At 42.4% G+C, this 17,775-nt stretch overlaps 2 protein-coding genes across 2 annotated transcripts; both read left to right on the plus strand.

Annotated features, from left to right (window-relative positions):
• Nucleotides 1-820: 820 nt before the first annotated feature.
• Nucleotides 821-8,443, plus strand: LOC308285148 (high-affinity choline transporter 1-like; the record flags this gene model as incomplete). The annotated part of the gene is made up of 8 exons (XM_080725865.1): nt 821-1,001; nt 2,350-2,466; nt 2,610-2,765; nt 2,924-3,072; nt 3,730-3,873; nt 5,812-5,965; nt 6,305-6,522; nt 7,883-8,443. The coding sequence occupies 8 exons, from the start codon at nt 821-823 to the stop codon at nt 8,441-8,443; spliced, it is 1,680 nt and encodes a 559-aa protein (XP_080581991.1).
• A 3,116-nt stretch (nt 8,444-11,559) lies between these two features.
• On the plus strand, nt 11,560-17,177 carry LOC308285149 (high-affinity choline transporter 1-like; the record flags this gene model as incomplete). The annotated part of the gene is made up of 8 exons (XM_080725866.1): nt 11,560-11,740; nt 13,039-13,155; nt 13,979-14,134; nt 14,345-14,493; nt 15,173-15,316; nt 15,742-15,895; nt 16,196-16,413; nt 16,614-17,177. The coding sequence occupies 8 exons, from the start codon at nt 11,560-11,562 to the stop codon at nt 17,175-17,177; spliced, it is 1,683 nt and encodes a 560-aa protein (XP_080581992.1).
• Nucleotides 17,178-17,775: the final 598 nt, after the last annotated feature.

The raw sequence follows: 17,775 nt of genomic DNA on the forward strand, positions 1-17,775 counted from the left end.
ACACACACACACACACACACACACACACACACACACATACACCCATAAATAGGCCTAATAGGCTATATTCTATCATACTCGATATGATGGCAGTACATAAGGAAGACAGTTGTGAGCACGTGCAGCGTGCGAACACTAGAAATGAGCGGCTTTCTAGTAGTCTACAAGTGGATCCTTTAGCAAATTAATGTCAGTCACAGTCAGTTTGTGTACATTTTAATCAAACTTTACTTTTCATAGTCTACAGCAGACAGATTTATTTAAGAATGGAGCTATAGCCAAAAACCACAAGGCCCATTACTCTCTGGCTGTATTCTGCATCCTATATCGTTGTTGTCGGGTGGAAACCTTGTAAGTCTAAAACAGATCGATTTGTATTTATAATTTTAAAAATGATTTAAAATAGGCTAGTGAAAATAGCCAATCTATAAGCACACAATGCCTCGCACTGCAAGGCGTTGTGTACTTGTAGATCTGCTATTTTCACTAGTCTTGTATGATGAAGCAGGGCTTCACTTTACAACAAAAATTATACACATTTGAAACTTGGAGATACAAGGTTTCTGCCCGACAGTGACGATATTCAAGATCATGTTTATTTTATAAGGGGCCTTGTGTGAAGACAGCCTTGAGGCACCGTCAAAACACACCACCATTATACTTAGGCTTATAATTCACTTGTGCGTCAGTTGGTCACTGTGTTGCAGTGTCTACAAGTGGATGCTTGAGCAAATGAATGTCAGTCACAGTCAGTCAGTGTACATTTTAATCCATCTTAACATTACTTTAGTCTACTATCGGACACGTCCGTTTTTTTCAGATGGCCATCAACGTACCGGGAGTGGTTGCCATGGTGATATTCTACCTGCTGGTTCTAGGGACAGGTATCTGGGCCTCGCTCAAGTCCAGGAAGGCGGAGAAGAGAAGCACTAACCGCACAGAGAGCATCCTCCTGGCCAACAGAAACCTCAGTCTCCTAGTGGGGATATTCACCATGACTGGTAGGGCTGGCCGATGATGTGACTTTAAATCAATATCAGGATTATTTCAAACATTTGCCTTGAGTACGATTAATGAACGATTATATATTTTTTTAAATGGTGAAAATAACATACTGTAAGCTCAGAACACACGTGTCACATCGTTGTGAGAACCATTTTTTGAATATCAAGGTAACAAGAGGATTTCAGATGCTGCACAATGTCTTGCAAGTTCTTGTGATCGATCAGATACAAATGGGTCAGATACAAATGGGTCAGATACAAATGGGTCAGATACAAATGGGTCAGATACAAATGGGTCATTGAGGTTTGAAGTGGACGAATAAGCAGAAGAGCAACGGTCATAATTGAATGCAATAACATTGATCAGCAGTTTGGTATTCTTATTTTTTACTTTTTTAAATGTTTCCCCCCCTTTTTTCTGACTATATCTACTGCATAGTACTGTGTTCTATCCGTCTGTCATTCAATGTTATATGAGATACTTCAATGGTTTCCTATAGAAATAAGCTTAGTCTATTCTAGGATCTCCTTTTAGTAGACCTTGTACCAGTGAACTGTACCGTCATGAAACTGTACCTTTTTCCTATGCAAACTTCTAATAAAGTCATCAATCAATTCAATCAAAAAAGGTGAATGCCTGTGAATGTTTTCAGACTTGGGGTAATTTCTCCGATAGGTATTACGATTCAATAACATTGACTCCAATGGGGTTAAAAGGTCCAAGATGTAGTCACCAGGCATTCTCTGAGGAAAGCACAGTATTCGTTTACAACGTTTGATCCGGTCTAGACGGAAACCACAAGCAGAAGAAGCGGCGTCGCTTTGTTTTGGTTCCCCCGGTTTGTTTCCCCAATCCCTATTATAATGCTCGAGTAGCCTGGTGTTGCCAGTCGCTACGAGTTGAACTAAAAGGTGCATATACCAAACAAATTTTCCAAAAGCAAAACTATGCCGCATCAAGGGGTTTATTAGGTAGGCCCTAGAAGTATGTCCTTGAGCGCAGGGGAATTATTTTGGGTTAAAACTGAATCCGGTTTGATCTTTCCGGCCAAATTGTGGTCCTTTGAGGACTGCAACATGACGTAGAGTAGTTTCCGCTCCCGACCGGATCAAACCCCGTAATGTGAAGCGATCCCAGACTAAGTGTATAGTGTGTGGTCCAACAATGAAAGTATCAAAAACTAAAGTAATGACATTTTATTTTTGTTTTGACTATCTTGAATGAGAGAAAATCCAAGTGGGGATTGGTGGGGATTCAAAACAGCAACCTTTCAGTCATGTCTACTTCTCATAACCTTTGTTTTTATTGCATCCATAAATCAACTTGTTTATTAATCCCCTATAGCCACATTGCTTGGAGGAGGTTTCATTGTTGGAATGACAGAGTTAGTTTATACCCCAAACCTGGGCCTGGTCTGGGCTATCGTCATCCCTGTTGGCCATTCAACGTCCTTCATAATCGGTAAGACTACATCAATGGTAATGCTTGCCAATATTGACAGCTTACTGATGATGATTTGTGACAAAATATGACCATTTCTGCAGTGGTCCCAGAGTTTGCTACATGTATCTGACTATCTAACTCTGTGTATGTTCTGTTGCTAGGTGGCCTGTTCTTTGCCCAGCCAATGAGGGAAAGAGAATATTTGACCATGATGGACCCATTTCAGATCAAGTATGGAAAAGCATTGAGTGTATTTCTGTCCCTGGCCTCGGTGGTAGCAGAGGTCATCTTGGTGACTGGGACTCTGATTGGCTTAGGTACAGTGTGCACGTAAAAACAAACAAATGTATGTTCTTGTGTTATAATGCATACAGTAAGTCACAAAGGTCACAAGACAATACATACAATTGTATGCTGTATTTTTCAGTGACCTAGAATGCATGTCTGTCCGTCCGCCTGTGTACATGTGTGATAGGTGCAACCATGAGCGTGATCCTGGATGTGCCATACACTATGAGTATCTGGATCTCCGCTGCGGTGGCCATTCTCTACACCCTACTCGGAGGTCTATACTCTGTGGCCTACACTGATGTCATCCAGCTCACTCTCATCTTCATCAGCCTGGTAGGCAGGCACACCACCAGAGACACATACTTCCCACAGATTACACACACACACACCCAAAGTGAGTTTGAAAACATGACCAACTACAAATACCCATACCTACTGGGAGAAATACAACATTGTGCGAACACAGCAGCAAGATTGTTGCGACAAAAGGCTAGAGAATGGAATACAACCACTGCTACCTTTAAACACATTTTAAGGCTTTTTGTATACTATTTAAATCATATTGAGAAAAAATAAATGCTGCCATTTGTTCCAAAAGCTTTGTAAGCTTTATGCTGGTCATCAAATATAACAAATGTACCAATTCATATTTTTCAAGCTACTGTGATAAAATGGACAAAATGTAACTTATACTGTATATTATATGAATATACTTACATTTACAATTATAATTTAGGCATTTAGCAGACACTTTCAATCCAAAGCAATCTACAGTAGCCTAAGCAAGCACAACACAAGTAGGTAATACATCAAATGCAAAGAAATTGTAATCGAGAATCATAGGTAATCAAATAACCTGTCATAGAAAATCCCACCGACAATCTGCATATCTGTACAGTATATGCTGTAGCAGCTAATATGTTATTCGACAATCTTCAATATGAAGCTCAAACATACTGTAGTGTTGTAAAACGTACCATGTTTCCACAGTGGCTGTGTGCCCCCTTTGCTCTGATGAATCCCTCCTCTTCTGACATCACAAAGACATCCTTCAACCACACTGTTCGTGCCCCCTGGGTCGGCACAGTGGAGGCAGACAGAGCAGGGAGGTGGATCGACAACTTTCTACTTTTTGTAAGCTCATGGTTTTGCTGCCCTTCTTTTTGGAGCCGTGTGCAGAGCACATGAGCTCCCTCTGAGTGGCAATGTGTGTCCTGTCTCACCAGAGTCTGTGTCTGTCCAGTCAAGAATGAACAGGATCTGCCCACGCGCAATTCTTTGTATGGGATTTATGTCACTTTGAAGTGAGCCGATTTTTTGGATGGGATTTATGTCACTTTGAAGTGAGCCGATTTTTTGGATGGGATTTATGTCACTTTGAAGTGAGCCGATTTTTTGGATGGGATTTATGTCACTTTGAAGTGAGCCGATTTTTTGGATGGGATTTATGTCACTTTGAAGTGAGCCGAATCTCTGGGATCCGTTCTTTTCAAAGAGCCGTTCAAAAGTTATTTATTTTGTAAATACTTTGTAGATTTTGATTATAATTACAAATCACTTCAATCAAAAACATAGACCTGGAACTGCTCAAATTCACGGCTCCACTTCGAACCGAGGTTTGATTTTTATATACAGTACGGCTCTAACCTATCACCAGACTCACAAGAGGAATAGGATTGTATCTAGGCTACTGGTCCAAATCCTCCAGTTCAGTTGAAATAAATCTGGATAAGGAAAGTGAATTAAAGGGGAAGACCACCCATTTTAAATATATAATATAATGTCATTATGTAAAAAAAAATGACAAAATAATGTCATTAATATAACTTAGAGGAGTTGTGTGGAAATAGAAAAAAAGTTCCCCCCCTTCTGTGTTGCCTAGAACTGGAAGATTGATTTTGGGGTTTGTATTGTTAAGTACAACAGTGTGATGTCATGTCACCACGTTGTACTTTACAATACAAACCCCAAAATCAATCATATGACTCCTCATAACTCTTAGTAACTGTTTTTTTCCCCCCACTCCGTTCCCGCATCACACGCATATACTCTCTATTGGCCTGTCAAATTTAACTCCTTCAAAGAATGCATTAATTTCCATTTTCCAGAATATCATAAATTGTAAGATATTGTGGTGGCCCTTCTACTTGATAGACACCTCAGGGTGACTTGCGACCTCAGGGTGACATGCGGGCCATCTGGCCAACCACAGCGTTTCTCTGACGATTCTAGTTGTTGTCATTCTGGGGGGAGTTTGTTCATTTGTACCCTAACATTCTCATTTTCGGCCTGGGATTTATGACATCAGAAATCTCCATGTATGGGCATAAAAGGTTTTTTTCTTCCTGGGAATGACCATATAATGGACTTTTTATTTTATTTTATCCTTTATTAATAATAATATGTATCCATATACATACAATATATGTTATGCCCATACATGGAGATGGGCATAAAAAATGTACGTTAATTAGTAATGCCAAGCAGGGCCTTGGTGAGTTAGGGCCTTGGTTTGATGCCTGTGGATCTCCATATATGGGCCATAATAATGTTCTTAATATTGACAATATAGGAATCTCCATATATGGGCATAAAACGTGGGCCTTGGTTTGATGCCTGTGGATCTCCATATATGGGCATAAGGGGGTACCCTAACATTCTCATTTTCGGCCTCCATTTTCTGTACAATGTCACGTCACATCCTTTTTATGCACATATATGAGTCATTCTGTACCACATCACTGTGATCAACTTTCGCTTTGCCATGCAATCAACTTCAGAGCAGTGATGTGGTACAGAGTGACAGTGAGTCACAGTGATGTGGTACAGAATGACTCATATATGGGCATAAAAGGGATGTCATGTGACATCACTTCCTGTACTGAAAAACACGTGACATCACACTGACATCACTTCCTGTACAGCCGGACAGACAAGCGACAAGGTTTTTCAGGGTATAATGCGACCTTCGGTCGCAACGACCTTCGGTCACAATAATTTGAAACATTGATATGCTGTGTTAATATGATGCAATACCACCACCTACTTACTGGGATTTCCTTCCTTTTCAAGGCTTTTGGGAACCTGGGTTTTCAAAACTTCCACCAAAGGACCCTGTCTGCCTCTTCCAAGGCCAACGCCAGGATCATGTGTCTTTCCGCAGCCGGTATTATTCTCATATTTGCGATCCCTCCTATACTGATGGGGGCGGTGGCTGCATCAACAGGTATCTAAGGCTTGTTGAGAAATAGAAAAAAATACTGTTAAAATGTCAGACCAATGCAAACAGATAGGCAGGTTTATAGCTACCGGTATATACTGTATTTCAAAAATATATACCTGTAGTTGAGTTAGAGTCAAGTGTTGTTAGATGATGTTGCACTGTATTCTGTGCACTTGTAAATACACCAAGGGAAATAATTGAATTAGACTTAATTATACTTACACTGTTTTGTTGCACAATCACTGTTGTTCATAAACCATTAAACATGTTAATACACATCCGATTAAGAACTTTCTTAAAGGCAAATGTTACTCTCTGAACCTCTCCCTGTGTGTTCGTCAGACTGGAACCTGACCTCATATGGTTCTCCATCCCCGTTTGAGCGCGGGCAGGCGGGTCTGGTCATGCCCGTCATCCTTCTGCATCTCACCCCACCCTTCATCTCCTTCATTGGAATCGGAGCGGTGGCTGCTGCCGTGATGTCCTCCGTGGACTCCTGCATGCTGTCGGCAGCCTCCATCTTCACCTCCAACATCTACAAGGCCATCCTGAGGCCCCAGGTGAGAAGAACCGGATGCATTTTAGGGTGCACATATGCCCCTCAAAGTCAAAGAGAGGCACAGACATTTATTCTTTTGTATATATATTTGTTTATTGAGGTTCTGTTAGCTTAACCCTATTTGTGCTTATCCCGAACAAGTTCGGGATATTTTCAATCCAATACAATATTTTATTTGCTATTTTACTTACCCTGAGCTGCTTGGGACAACGTGGGTGGTCCTGGCTCGTCCAGTGCTTACCAACGAGAGACGCTAGATGGTCCGACGATTTATTCCATTGAAAATGGTTTAAAATAAAGTTTAGAGCCCCCCAAAAAAAACTCAATCTATACTGTCGGCGGCGCGACGTATTCCAGGGTGCCTATCCCGAACTAGTCCGGGATATTTAATAAAATGAATTATTTAATCGGAGGCCTCAACGAAGCCCCGGTCTAAATTTCCATCCATGCCCGGGGCCGACACTCGGCCATCCACGGGCCGTATTCGCGCAAAAGGCCGCATCGCGCCGCCCACTCCAATAATAAGTCACATCTTTAGAGAGGATTTTCTCTGAATTGTGTTCCCAGACCAAAGAGAACGTTTTTTTGCGACTGAAATAGCTTTAGATCGGGCTTCTAAAGGGGTTAGCAGTGAATGGAAGTGTAAGCTAACTTCCTCCTCTCGTCATACATAACAGTGGCTGGAGTGAAATCCCAAGGCACTTGGGGCAGTGTCGACGGAAGCTAGAGCGAATGCTAGAGATATTTCTGGCACTCTAGCGGCCACTTGTGGCCCGGGGCACTGTATGAGTTAATTTCATACAATTACAATGTATGTCGAACCGCCACATTTTTGGCAGCATAGCTACATTACAAAGCACACAAAGACAATAGCAAGTACCACAATAAACAGACATTACATTAAACAGCAACAGTAAAATGAAAATAAATAAAATAGACAAAAGACGACAAGCACACTGCCAGTTTGACATGATTGCATAGTACAGGTCACCATGTCTTTTTCCCTGAACTGTTCAAGGTACACTGAAGCTCCCACATTCCCACATTCCCTTGTGAACCCTTCCATGTTATCACGGAGAATATATGTCAGTTTTTCCAGCGGTATCACGCCCATTACCTCTCTGTACCAATCGTCCAGTGTAGGAGTGTCCGTGAATCCAAAGTTTGAGAATAGGCACAGATACAGTACTTTTAACCATAGCCTACATACGTACAACCAGCATACAAATGGAAAATGGTACAAAATGACTAAATGAGATCCACCAGTCTCTCTCTCCAGACTTTTGTTCCTGACCATTAGGTATATTTGTTGACACCTCATGAATATCTCCACCCTGATTTGACCCACTTCTCACCCGTAGGCATCACAGAGGGAGTTCCAGTGGGTGGTCCGTGTCTCTGTGGTGGTGGTGGGTGTGGCCGGCACTTCCCTCACAGTGCTGAACAACAGCATCATGGTGTTCTGGGTCCTGGGGGCGGAGGTGGGCTACATCATTGTGCTCCCTCAACTGGTCGCTGTCCTTTTCTTCAGCATCTCCAATGGTTACGGGGCTATCATGGGCTGCCTGGTTGGTTTGCTGCTGAGAGTGCTTTGTGGAGAACCCCTGCTGTGGCTTCCCACCGTGCTCTGCCTCCCAGCGTGCATCGTAGAGGACGGTGTTCATGTCCAGGTTGCCCCCATCAAGACCATCTGCATGTTCTCCGCCCTGGCCAGCATCTTGTTGTTCTCATACCTGTCTTCACTGCTCTTCAACAAAGGCGCAATTCCTGAGAAGTGGGACGTGTTCAAAGTGAAAGCCTCGCGGCCACCGCAAACTCGAGCATCCACAGGTGATGGCAACGAAGAAGAAGAAGAGACGTTGCAATTCCAAAATGAGAAAGGCCCTGATACTCCTTTGACAATGAAGGACACAGAGTGTTGAACATCAGAGAAGCTGCTCATTACCACAGAGTCTGGGGAATCCACCATCCTCTATACCAAACTCTATACAAACAGTAACACAACTGGTCCGTGTTCATGGAGGGAGTGAAGCCGCCAGCCAGGCAGAGAGGGTGATGATAAGTGTTACTGTACTTAATATACGGGCTGGGGCGTCACCTGTTTGGCGGTGTGTGGGGTCCACATGGCGGCCTGCCCAAACTCTAGATGTAAGGGCTAAACTCTAGTGGTTTAAATTAGCCATAGTTTGTTTTTATCTTGAAATTGTGTCAATTATAATATATTCATTTAGTTTAATATGCCTTTTAATGGCTTACAGCTTGTTAAATACACAAATGTGCCTTGCCATACATGTATTCCTGTTGAATTACAAGATTAAATAATATAAATATTATCAGGTATTTATGTTTCTATTTTGATAATGCAGTGGTGTATCACTGTTTTCCATACATACTGTATCAGATCCAGTGAACTCAGGTTTGAAAACTAAGCAGAAGTGACATCTAGTGGTCGATTCCTACACTCAAAATGCATTTACTTCTCAACCTTTTTAGGCCGTGACCCCCAACATAATATTCTAACTGGGGACCCCCCACCCTGATGAGCACTAAGAGTTGAGGCATTATATTTGGTATAAGATGGTTCTATTGTGAACATTTTTCAAAATTTCTGCCTCTTATATTTGACAATTTGACCAATGTTTAATTTGTCATTTTAGAGGTATTAAAAAGTCCTTAAATTGTCACTGTGCAGATATCCTCTACGCTTAAAGAAATCATTTCGATGCTCTTACAGTAAATCAAGTATTTTGCATGAAATGCCAAACAACTCTATTTTGGGTGGATTTTTTGTTTTTCGGGCATTTAAGGGTTAATAACTAAAAGATGGAAGGCCTGAAAGGGTTAATATGCTTTCATCTGAAAGGAGTAGAAAGCAGATCTGATGCATTCGATTTGATTTCTGTGCATGTTACAATTTCACAATATCTCAGTTTAAAGATGTTGTTGTTCTGGGAGTGAAGGGGACTAATACTACTCTTATCTCTGCCACCGTTGGCCCTATCCATGCCAAACTTTGCACACACACTCCTTGGATGGCAAATCACAACATCCGCCCCTGATTTCTCACATGGCCTTCTTCTTCATCAGGCCGATTTTAACAAAACAACATTTTAACTCTGCTCCTACAGATTTTGGCCTAAAATCACGCAAAGCGGTACACAGTATCTCTAAAGTCACTTCATCAATATGGATCTGTCCCATTTCCCCTATTCACTCCTGATTGGCTACGATTGCCTTCTAAATTTGTGTATGCAACGTCACGTTCGCTTATCTCCCGATTAGGGAGTCTTACTGGTATTAACTTGATATGTGTTTGTTTTGTTTTTCCATGTTGTAATGTAGCTTGAATTGTAAAGTTTGCTTTTAGAAAACCAATAGAAAATGTTGTATTCTAACTCTACTCATGTATGTTTTTAATATTTTAAAAGCGAATAATTACCTTTTCACTTTTCACTATAGCAGCTATTTGAGCTGCTATAGCCTATATAATGTCAATTTGTTTTTCACATACCCATATCCCCGTGACATTGTGGGAAAAGACAGTAGTTGCTGCTGGCCGCATGAGGCACGTACAGAGGAGAACATACTGCTTAATATTTTACTGTTCAATGACATGGGCCAAGTTATTGTAGAACATCTTGCTCCACCAGTAGGTTAAGACATGCTACATTTCTGGTGTGAAATGGAATCGGTGCACACACCAAAAATTTACACACCAAAAATGATCAAAATGATTGAAAGTATGACACATGTGTTAAAATGTTTATTTGGCATTTAGTAAATAAAAAAACATATTTACAGTGAGCGTAACAAAGTCCAGGAGACATCCTCAGGCATGCTCCCTAGTGCATGCACCCCCCTGCTAGTGCTTAACCTGTGATTAATCAGTGATCAAACTGACTGTGAGACACCATTCCTTTTTATTCCAGTGTGCGTGATGTGCGTCGTTGACCAGCAGTAAGTTGTGTTTCATGTTTATTATGTCTTTTACCGTAGTTTTTACATTGTGTAACATTGTGTAATTGTTTCTTGTACAATACATGACACCTCTGTCGACCGACACTATTCCTAATCGCACCACTCTGCCTCTTCCTCGAACTGCCTCCCAATAGCATCATCTTGATGAGGCTGGAGGTGTGATCTTGCCTTAGGATATGTTGCAAACTAGTTGACTTTTTGGATGAACAGGCACTGCTCCATGAGTGTCTTTTCTGTTGAAAAAGAAAAAAACAAAGTGTTTATTTTAAAAGGAGCTTTGTGTGGACACAGCCTTGACCCTTGAGGCACCAGCTAAACACACCTAACTAATTGTTTGTCAGTTGGTCTCTCACTGAGTTGCAAGACATTGTGTAATAGTCTACAAGTGTATCCTTTTGCAAATTAATGACAGTCCACAGTCAGTTTGTGAAACTTTTAATCAATCTTAGCTTTACTTTTTGAAACAAATCTAAGAATGGAGCTATAACCAAAAACCACAAGGAGAAGGTCCTGTTTTGATTGTGCCATTACTCTCTGGCTGTATTCTGCATCCTATATCATTGTTGTCGGGTGGAAACCTTTGTATTTGTATTTTGTATTTATCATCTTAAAAATGATTTAAAATAGGCTAGTGAAAATAGCCGATCTACAAGCACACATCGCCTCGCACTGCAAGGCGTTGTGTACTTGTAGATCTGCTATTTTTATATATGAAAAAGGAGGGATTCACTTTACGAAAAAAACGTACATATTTGAAACTTGGAGATACAAGGTTTCTGTCCGACAGTGATGATATTCAAGAACAGGTTTATTTTAAAAGGGGCCTTTTGTGAAAACAGCCTTGAGGCACCTCCAAAACACAAAACCATTATACTTAGGCTTATAATTCACTTGTGTGTCAGTTGGTCACTGTGTTGCAGTGTCTACAAGTGGATCCTTGAGCAAATGAATGTCAGTCACAGTCAGTCAGTGTACATTTTAATCCATTTTAAGATTACTTTAAATAGTCTACTATCGGACACGTTTTTCTTTTTTTTTCTTTTTTACTTTCTTTTTTCAGATGGCCATCAACGTACCGGGAGTGGTTGCCATGGTGATATTCTACCTGCTGGTTCTAGGGACAGGTATCTGGGCCTCGCTCAAGTCCAGAAAGGCAGAGAAGAGAAGCGCTAATCGCACAGAGAACATCCTCCTGGCCAACAGAGACCTCAGTCTCCTGGTGGGGATATTCACCATGACTGGTAGGGCTGGGCGATGATGTGACTTTAAATCAATATCAGGATTATTTCAAATATTTGCCTTGAGTACGATTAACGAACGATTATAACTTTTATAAAAGGTGAAAATAACATATCTATAAGCTCACAACACACGTGTCACATCGTTGTGAGAACCTTTTTTTAAAAGGCCTGTTGGCAGAATATCAAGGTAACAAGTTTTTGTGATCGATCAGCTAAAACTGGATCATTGAGGTTGAAGTGCACATATCCTGTACCTGATGTACATTTTGCCACAGACTGAAACAGCCTATAAGGCTTCTCCAGAGACATGTACATGCTGTGGGAAAGTTTGTTGTGAAAAGACTAGGTGTGAGGTCAGTCACACTTGGGGTAAATTAAAGTTCCACACTGGCACCCACTGTAATTAACACGTTGCAAGCCGCGGCAGAACCCTCTGAACAGAGGTAGCGCCGAAGAAATAAGCCATTTATTTACAAACATGTTTTAAAAAAACAAAGCCCACATGATAACAACACGTACTGGAGTGCTCGACACAGCGTACATATTCATCCTGCAGAGGTCGGCGATCTTACTTTGGCGAGGCGGAGGGGAGATCAATTCCATTCGTTTACGTGCGGCGAAGCAGGGAAAGGAGCGATAGAGAAGCGGCGCCCGAACGTGATTGAAACCGCGATCCACGAACAGAGACAAAGACCAGCCATCTTGTTTGAGCTTCTTGCTGAGTTTCAACACTGGGGAGAGGATGAGGCTCCTCCTGGCCAGCCATCCATCCAGAATGTGAGTCAACGGCGTGGCCTGCTGGATATTAGGAGTATCACACCCAGCACCAGAAAATGACTGTCAGAGCATATTAACCCTTTCAGATCGCTCCAAAAAGACACAGAGAAGAATTTCCGATGTTTTTTTTTTTTTTATTATAATTTATATCAAAAGTCCGGGAATAGACGGCGTGGCTGATGGGACCCAGTAGGAAGTCCGAGGGAGTACGGCCAGGCTTAGAAGGTGTTAAGAGTTAATACAATGCAACAATTATTAGGACAGAAAATAATACCGTTTTCCTATGGTATTACAGATTAGATAACAGTGACTCCCCTGGAGTTATAGGTGCAAGATGTAATGTAGTATGTGATCCAACAATGAAAGTCTCAAAAACAAAAGTAATGTTATTTTATTTTTCTTATGGCTATCTTGAATGAGAAAATACATGTGGGGATTCAAACCAGTCATGTCTACTTTTGTTTTTATTGCATAATAATCACTGTTATCCATAAGTCAACTTGTTTATTAATCCCCTATAGCCACATTGCTTGGTGGAGGTTTCATTGTTGGACTGACAGAGATAGTTTATACCCCAAACCTGGGCCTGGTCTGGGCCATCGTCATCCCTGTTGGCCATTCAACGTCCTTCATAATCGGTAAGACTACATCATATAACGGTAAAGACTACATCACATAACGGTAGCGCTTGGCCATATTGACGGATTATGAGTTATCTATACTATAATTTTGCGAATGTCTGTCTGAGTGAGTGAGTGAGTGAGTGAGTGTGTGTCTGTCTGTCTGTCTGTCTGTCTGTCTGTCTGTCTGTCTGTCTGTCTGTCTGAAACAGCGTATCTCCTCAGTGGCTGGAGCAATTGATCTGAAATCGCATCACCATTAGCATATGCACACACCTGACATAACTGTGAAGCCCGTTTGTCACTTTCACAAATCGTATGCTGTATATTAGCATTTTTATGGTGTATCTATATCTATTTAGCCTACAGTACCTTTTGTGACTACACGTTAAGGGAGGGGCGCTGTTGTTCAGGCCATGCACAATCACACACAAACCCACACACACACACGGGGGGGGGGGAGTGTGTGTGTGTGTGCAGGCGGGCGGGCGGGCGGGGGTTCTGGCCCTGTTACAGATGTTGTCCAAAAATCATGCAGATCGGTACACAGTATCTCTGTAGCCGTTAAATGGAACGGGTATTGATATTGATGCTCCTACATATTAGCATGCAAGCACCAGTTAAAGTTAATTTCCATCCCTCATATACTGTGTGCACAGTGCACATCCCATAACCCACACACTGCACATCATTTCGGAGCTCATATCTTTGAACGGGTAAGGGCTAGTTTATTAAATTTTTCATGTGACAACATATTACCATTCCTGCAATGGTCCGGTAACAACCAGAGTTCGCAAAATCTATCTGACTCTATCTATCTCTATTGTGTTCTGTTGCTAAGGTGGCCTGTTCTTTGCCCAGCCAATGAGGGAAAGAAAATATGTGACCATGATGGACCCATTTCAGATCAAGTATGGAAAAGTATTGAGTGTGTTTCTGTCCCTGGCCTCGGTGGTAGCAGAGGTCATCTGGTTGACTGGGACATTGATTGGCTTAGGTACGGTGTGCACGTAAACACAAACAAATGTATGTTCTTGTGTTGTAATGTAAGAAGACCTTGAAGGTCATAAGACAATTGGTATTTTTCAGTTACCTAGAATAGGGGTGGGTGTGTGTGTGTGTGTGTGTGTGTGTGTGCGTGCCTCCGTCCGTCCGTCCGTCCGTCCGTCTGTCCGTCCGTCCGTCCGTCTGTGTACATGTGTGATAGGTGCAACCATGAGTGTGATCCTGGATGTGCCATACACTATGAGTATCTGGATCTCCGCTGCGGTGGCCATTCTCTACACCCTACTCGGAGGTCTATACTCTGTGGCCTACACTGATGTTATCCAGCTCACTCTCATTTTCATCAGCCTGGTAGGCACAAACCACACTATTTGCAAATGATGTGCAGTGGGCTACTGGTGTCACCAGTAAAACTGTGGATGGACTAGTCTGGACTGGGTTTTTAAACACACACAGCAGTTTTGTTAGTTCACTTCTCGGTGGGCAGTCAGTAATCTCAAAACAGATAGGCCACTGTTTTTCCCTTTTCTTTGACAATGGGTTTCCAGATTGATGCATAAACTAAACAACTCTGTTGGCTGTTCTTCATCTGGTTGTGCGGCAATGACCATAGTGGCCTTTGTGTTGTCTGGTGAGTTTAGTTGTCTTGCCCCCTAATGTACCGGAGGCGGAGACATACCTATGCTATTGTTGTTGATTGGACTGAGGTCAGATAAGATAATGGCCACATTCTAATCTAGTAATCTGTACATCTGTATATAACAGCTAATGGGCTGTATTTTGATTGTCTTATTGTACCAGCTCTTATAGGCCTGTCCATTCTGTCTCCGAACAACGAACTTTTCGTTGAGTTCCGACTTTCCGACGTGCAGCTTTCCGAACTCTAATTTGGGGTAATGCTTTTCAGAAGATGCGAGTGACGTCACTTTGGCACAAGAGCTGGTACTTAAGACAATCAAAATAGAGCCCAATATGTTATTCCTCAATCCTCAATATGAAGCTCAAACATCAGCACACCATGTTTCCACAGTGGCTGTGTGCCCCCTTTGCTCTGATGAATCCCTCCTCTTCTGACGTCACAAAGACATCCTTCAACCACACTGTTCGTGCCCCCTGGGTCGGCACAGTGGAAGCAGAGAGAGCGGGGAGGTGGATCGACAACTTTCTGCTTTTGGTAAGCTCTTCTTTTTATATACAAGTACGGTTCTAACCTTATCACCAGACACACAAGAGAAATACCCATCAAGCAATGAGACACAGGATTGTATCTATAATAAGGAAGAAGGTTACTGAATCCTCCAGTTCATTTTGGGATAAATCTGGATAAGAAAAGTGAATGAAGTAAGCCCCTTCCTTCCCTTATCAACTACTGTTGAGAAATGCACTTAACAACCAAATCTGTCCAGAGGAGCAGTGGCATTTCCATTTTCCAGAATATTTTACATTGTAAGATATTGTGGCCCGTCAATAATTTGAAACATTGTCATGTGGCGTCAATATGATGCAATATTTTGTGGTAACATGTTGAGAAGTTGTACTGTCAAATTTGCCATCACCACCCGTTCTACAGTACTTACTGTGGTTTCCTCCCCTTCCAAGGCTTTTGGGAACCTGGGTTTTCAAAGCTTCCACCAAAGGACCCTGGCTGCCTCTTCTAAGGCAAACGCCAGGATCATGTGTCTTGCTGCAGCCGGTATTATTCTCATATTTGCGATCCCACCTATACTGATGGGGGCGGTGGCTGCATCAACAGGTATCTAAGGCTTGTTGAGAAGTAGATTTAAAAAAAGAAACATTGTTAAAATGGAAAAGACCAATGCAAACAGATAGGCAGGCAGGTTTATATAAACACTGTTTATAGCTATATATTTTAGAAAATAGTAGTTGGGTTAGAGTCAAGTGTTGTCAGATGATTTTGCACTGTATTCTGTCCTCTTGTAAATACACCAAGGATAATAATTGAATTAGACATAATTACACTGTTTTGTTGCAGAATCACTGCATTAAACATACACAGTGTTACTCTGTGAACCTTTCCCTGTGTGTTCGTCAGACTGGAACCTGACCTCATATGGTTCTCCATCCCCGTTTGAGCGTGGGCAGGCGAGTCTGGTCATGCCTGTCATCCTTCTGCATCTCACCCCACCCTTCATCTCCTTCATTGGAATCGGAGCGGTGGCTGCTGCAGTGATGTCCTCCGTGGACTCCTTCATGCTGTCGGCAGCCTCCATCTTCACCTCCAATATCTACAAGGCCATCCTGAGGCCCCAGGTGAGAAGAACCAGATGCACATCTGCTCCTTCAGTTCCTATGACACCCTGGCCAACTCTCAAAGTCTAAGAGAGGCACAGACTCTTTTAAAAAATAAGATCCACCAGTCTGTCTCTCCAGAACTTTGTTCCTGACCATTAGATATTTGTTGACATCTCATGAATATCTCCAGTCTGATTTGACCCACTTCTCACCCGTAGGCATCACAGAGGGAGTTCCAGTGGGTGGTCCGGGTCTCTGTGGTGGTGGTGGGTGTGGCTGGCACTTCCCTCACAGTGCTGAACAACAGCATCATGGTGTTCTGGTTCCTGGGCTCAGAGGTGAGCTACATCGTTGTGCTCCCTCAACTAGTCGCTGTCCTTTTCTTCAGCGTCTCCAATGGTTACGGGGCTATCATGGGCTGCCTGGTCGGGTTGCTGCTGAGAGTGCTGTGCGGAGAACCCCTGCTGTGGCTTCCCACCGTACTCTGCCTCCCAGCGTGCATCGTAGAGGACGGTGTTCATGTCCAGGTTGCCCCCATCAAGACCATCTGCATGTTCTCTGCCCTGGCCAGCATCTTGTTATTCTCATACCTGGCTTCACTGCTCTTCAACAAAGGTGCAATTCCTGAGAAGTGGGACGTGTTCAAAGTGAAAGCTTTGCGGCCGCCGCAAACTCGAGCATCCACAGGTGATGGCACCAAAGAAGAAGAAGAAGAGACCTTGCAAATCCAAAATGAGAAAGGCCCTGATACTCCTTTGACAATGAAGGACCTGAAGTGTTGAACACCAGAGTAGCTGCCCAGTGCCCACCACCACAGAGTCTGGGGGATCGAATCCAGATGGTGCATCCGGCTTTGTCGAGTGTATACTCTATTCAAACACAACTGGTCCGTGTTCGGGGGGAGTGAAGCCGATTAGGGAGGGTGATAATTGTCACTGTACTTAATATACGGGCTGGGGCGGCACCTGTTGGCGGTGTGGGGCCCGCATAGCAGTCCAATTCTCTAGTGATTTAAATTAGCCGTAGTTGTTTGTTTTTATTTTGAAATTGTATAAATCATGATATATTCTTTATTTTGTTTAATATGCCTTTTAGCTTACAGCTTGTTAAGTTCACAAATGTGCCTTGCCATACGTGTATCCCTGTTGAATTACACGATTAAATAATATAAATATTATCAGGTATTTCTTTTATTTGTTGATAATGCAGTGGTTTCCACTCACTGTTTTCCATATTATCAGCTACAGTGAACTCAGGTCTGAAAACTAGGCATAAGTGTCATCTAGTGGTCGATTCCTACACTCAAAATGCATTTACTTATGGTACTGTGACATGACTTAGATACAAGTGTCATCTGAATTTATTGAGCTGTAGGAGATA

Source organism: Nannobrachium achirus, assembly GCF_963921795.1.
Source record: "Nannobrachium achirus genome assembly, chromosome: 5".
Lineage (NCBI taxonomy): Eukaryota > Metazoa > Chordata > Actinopteri > Myctophiformes > Myctophidae > Nannobrachium > Nannobrachium achirus.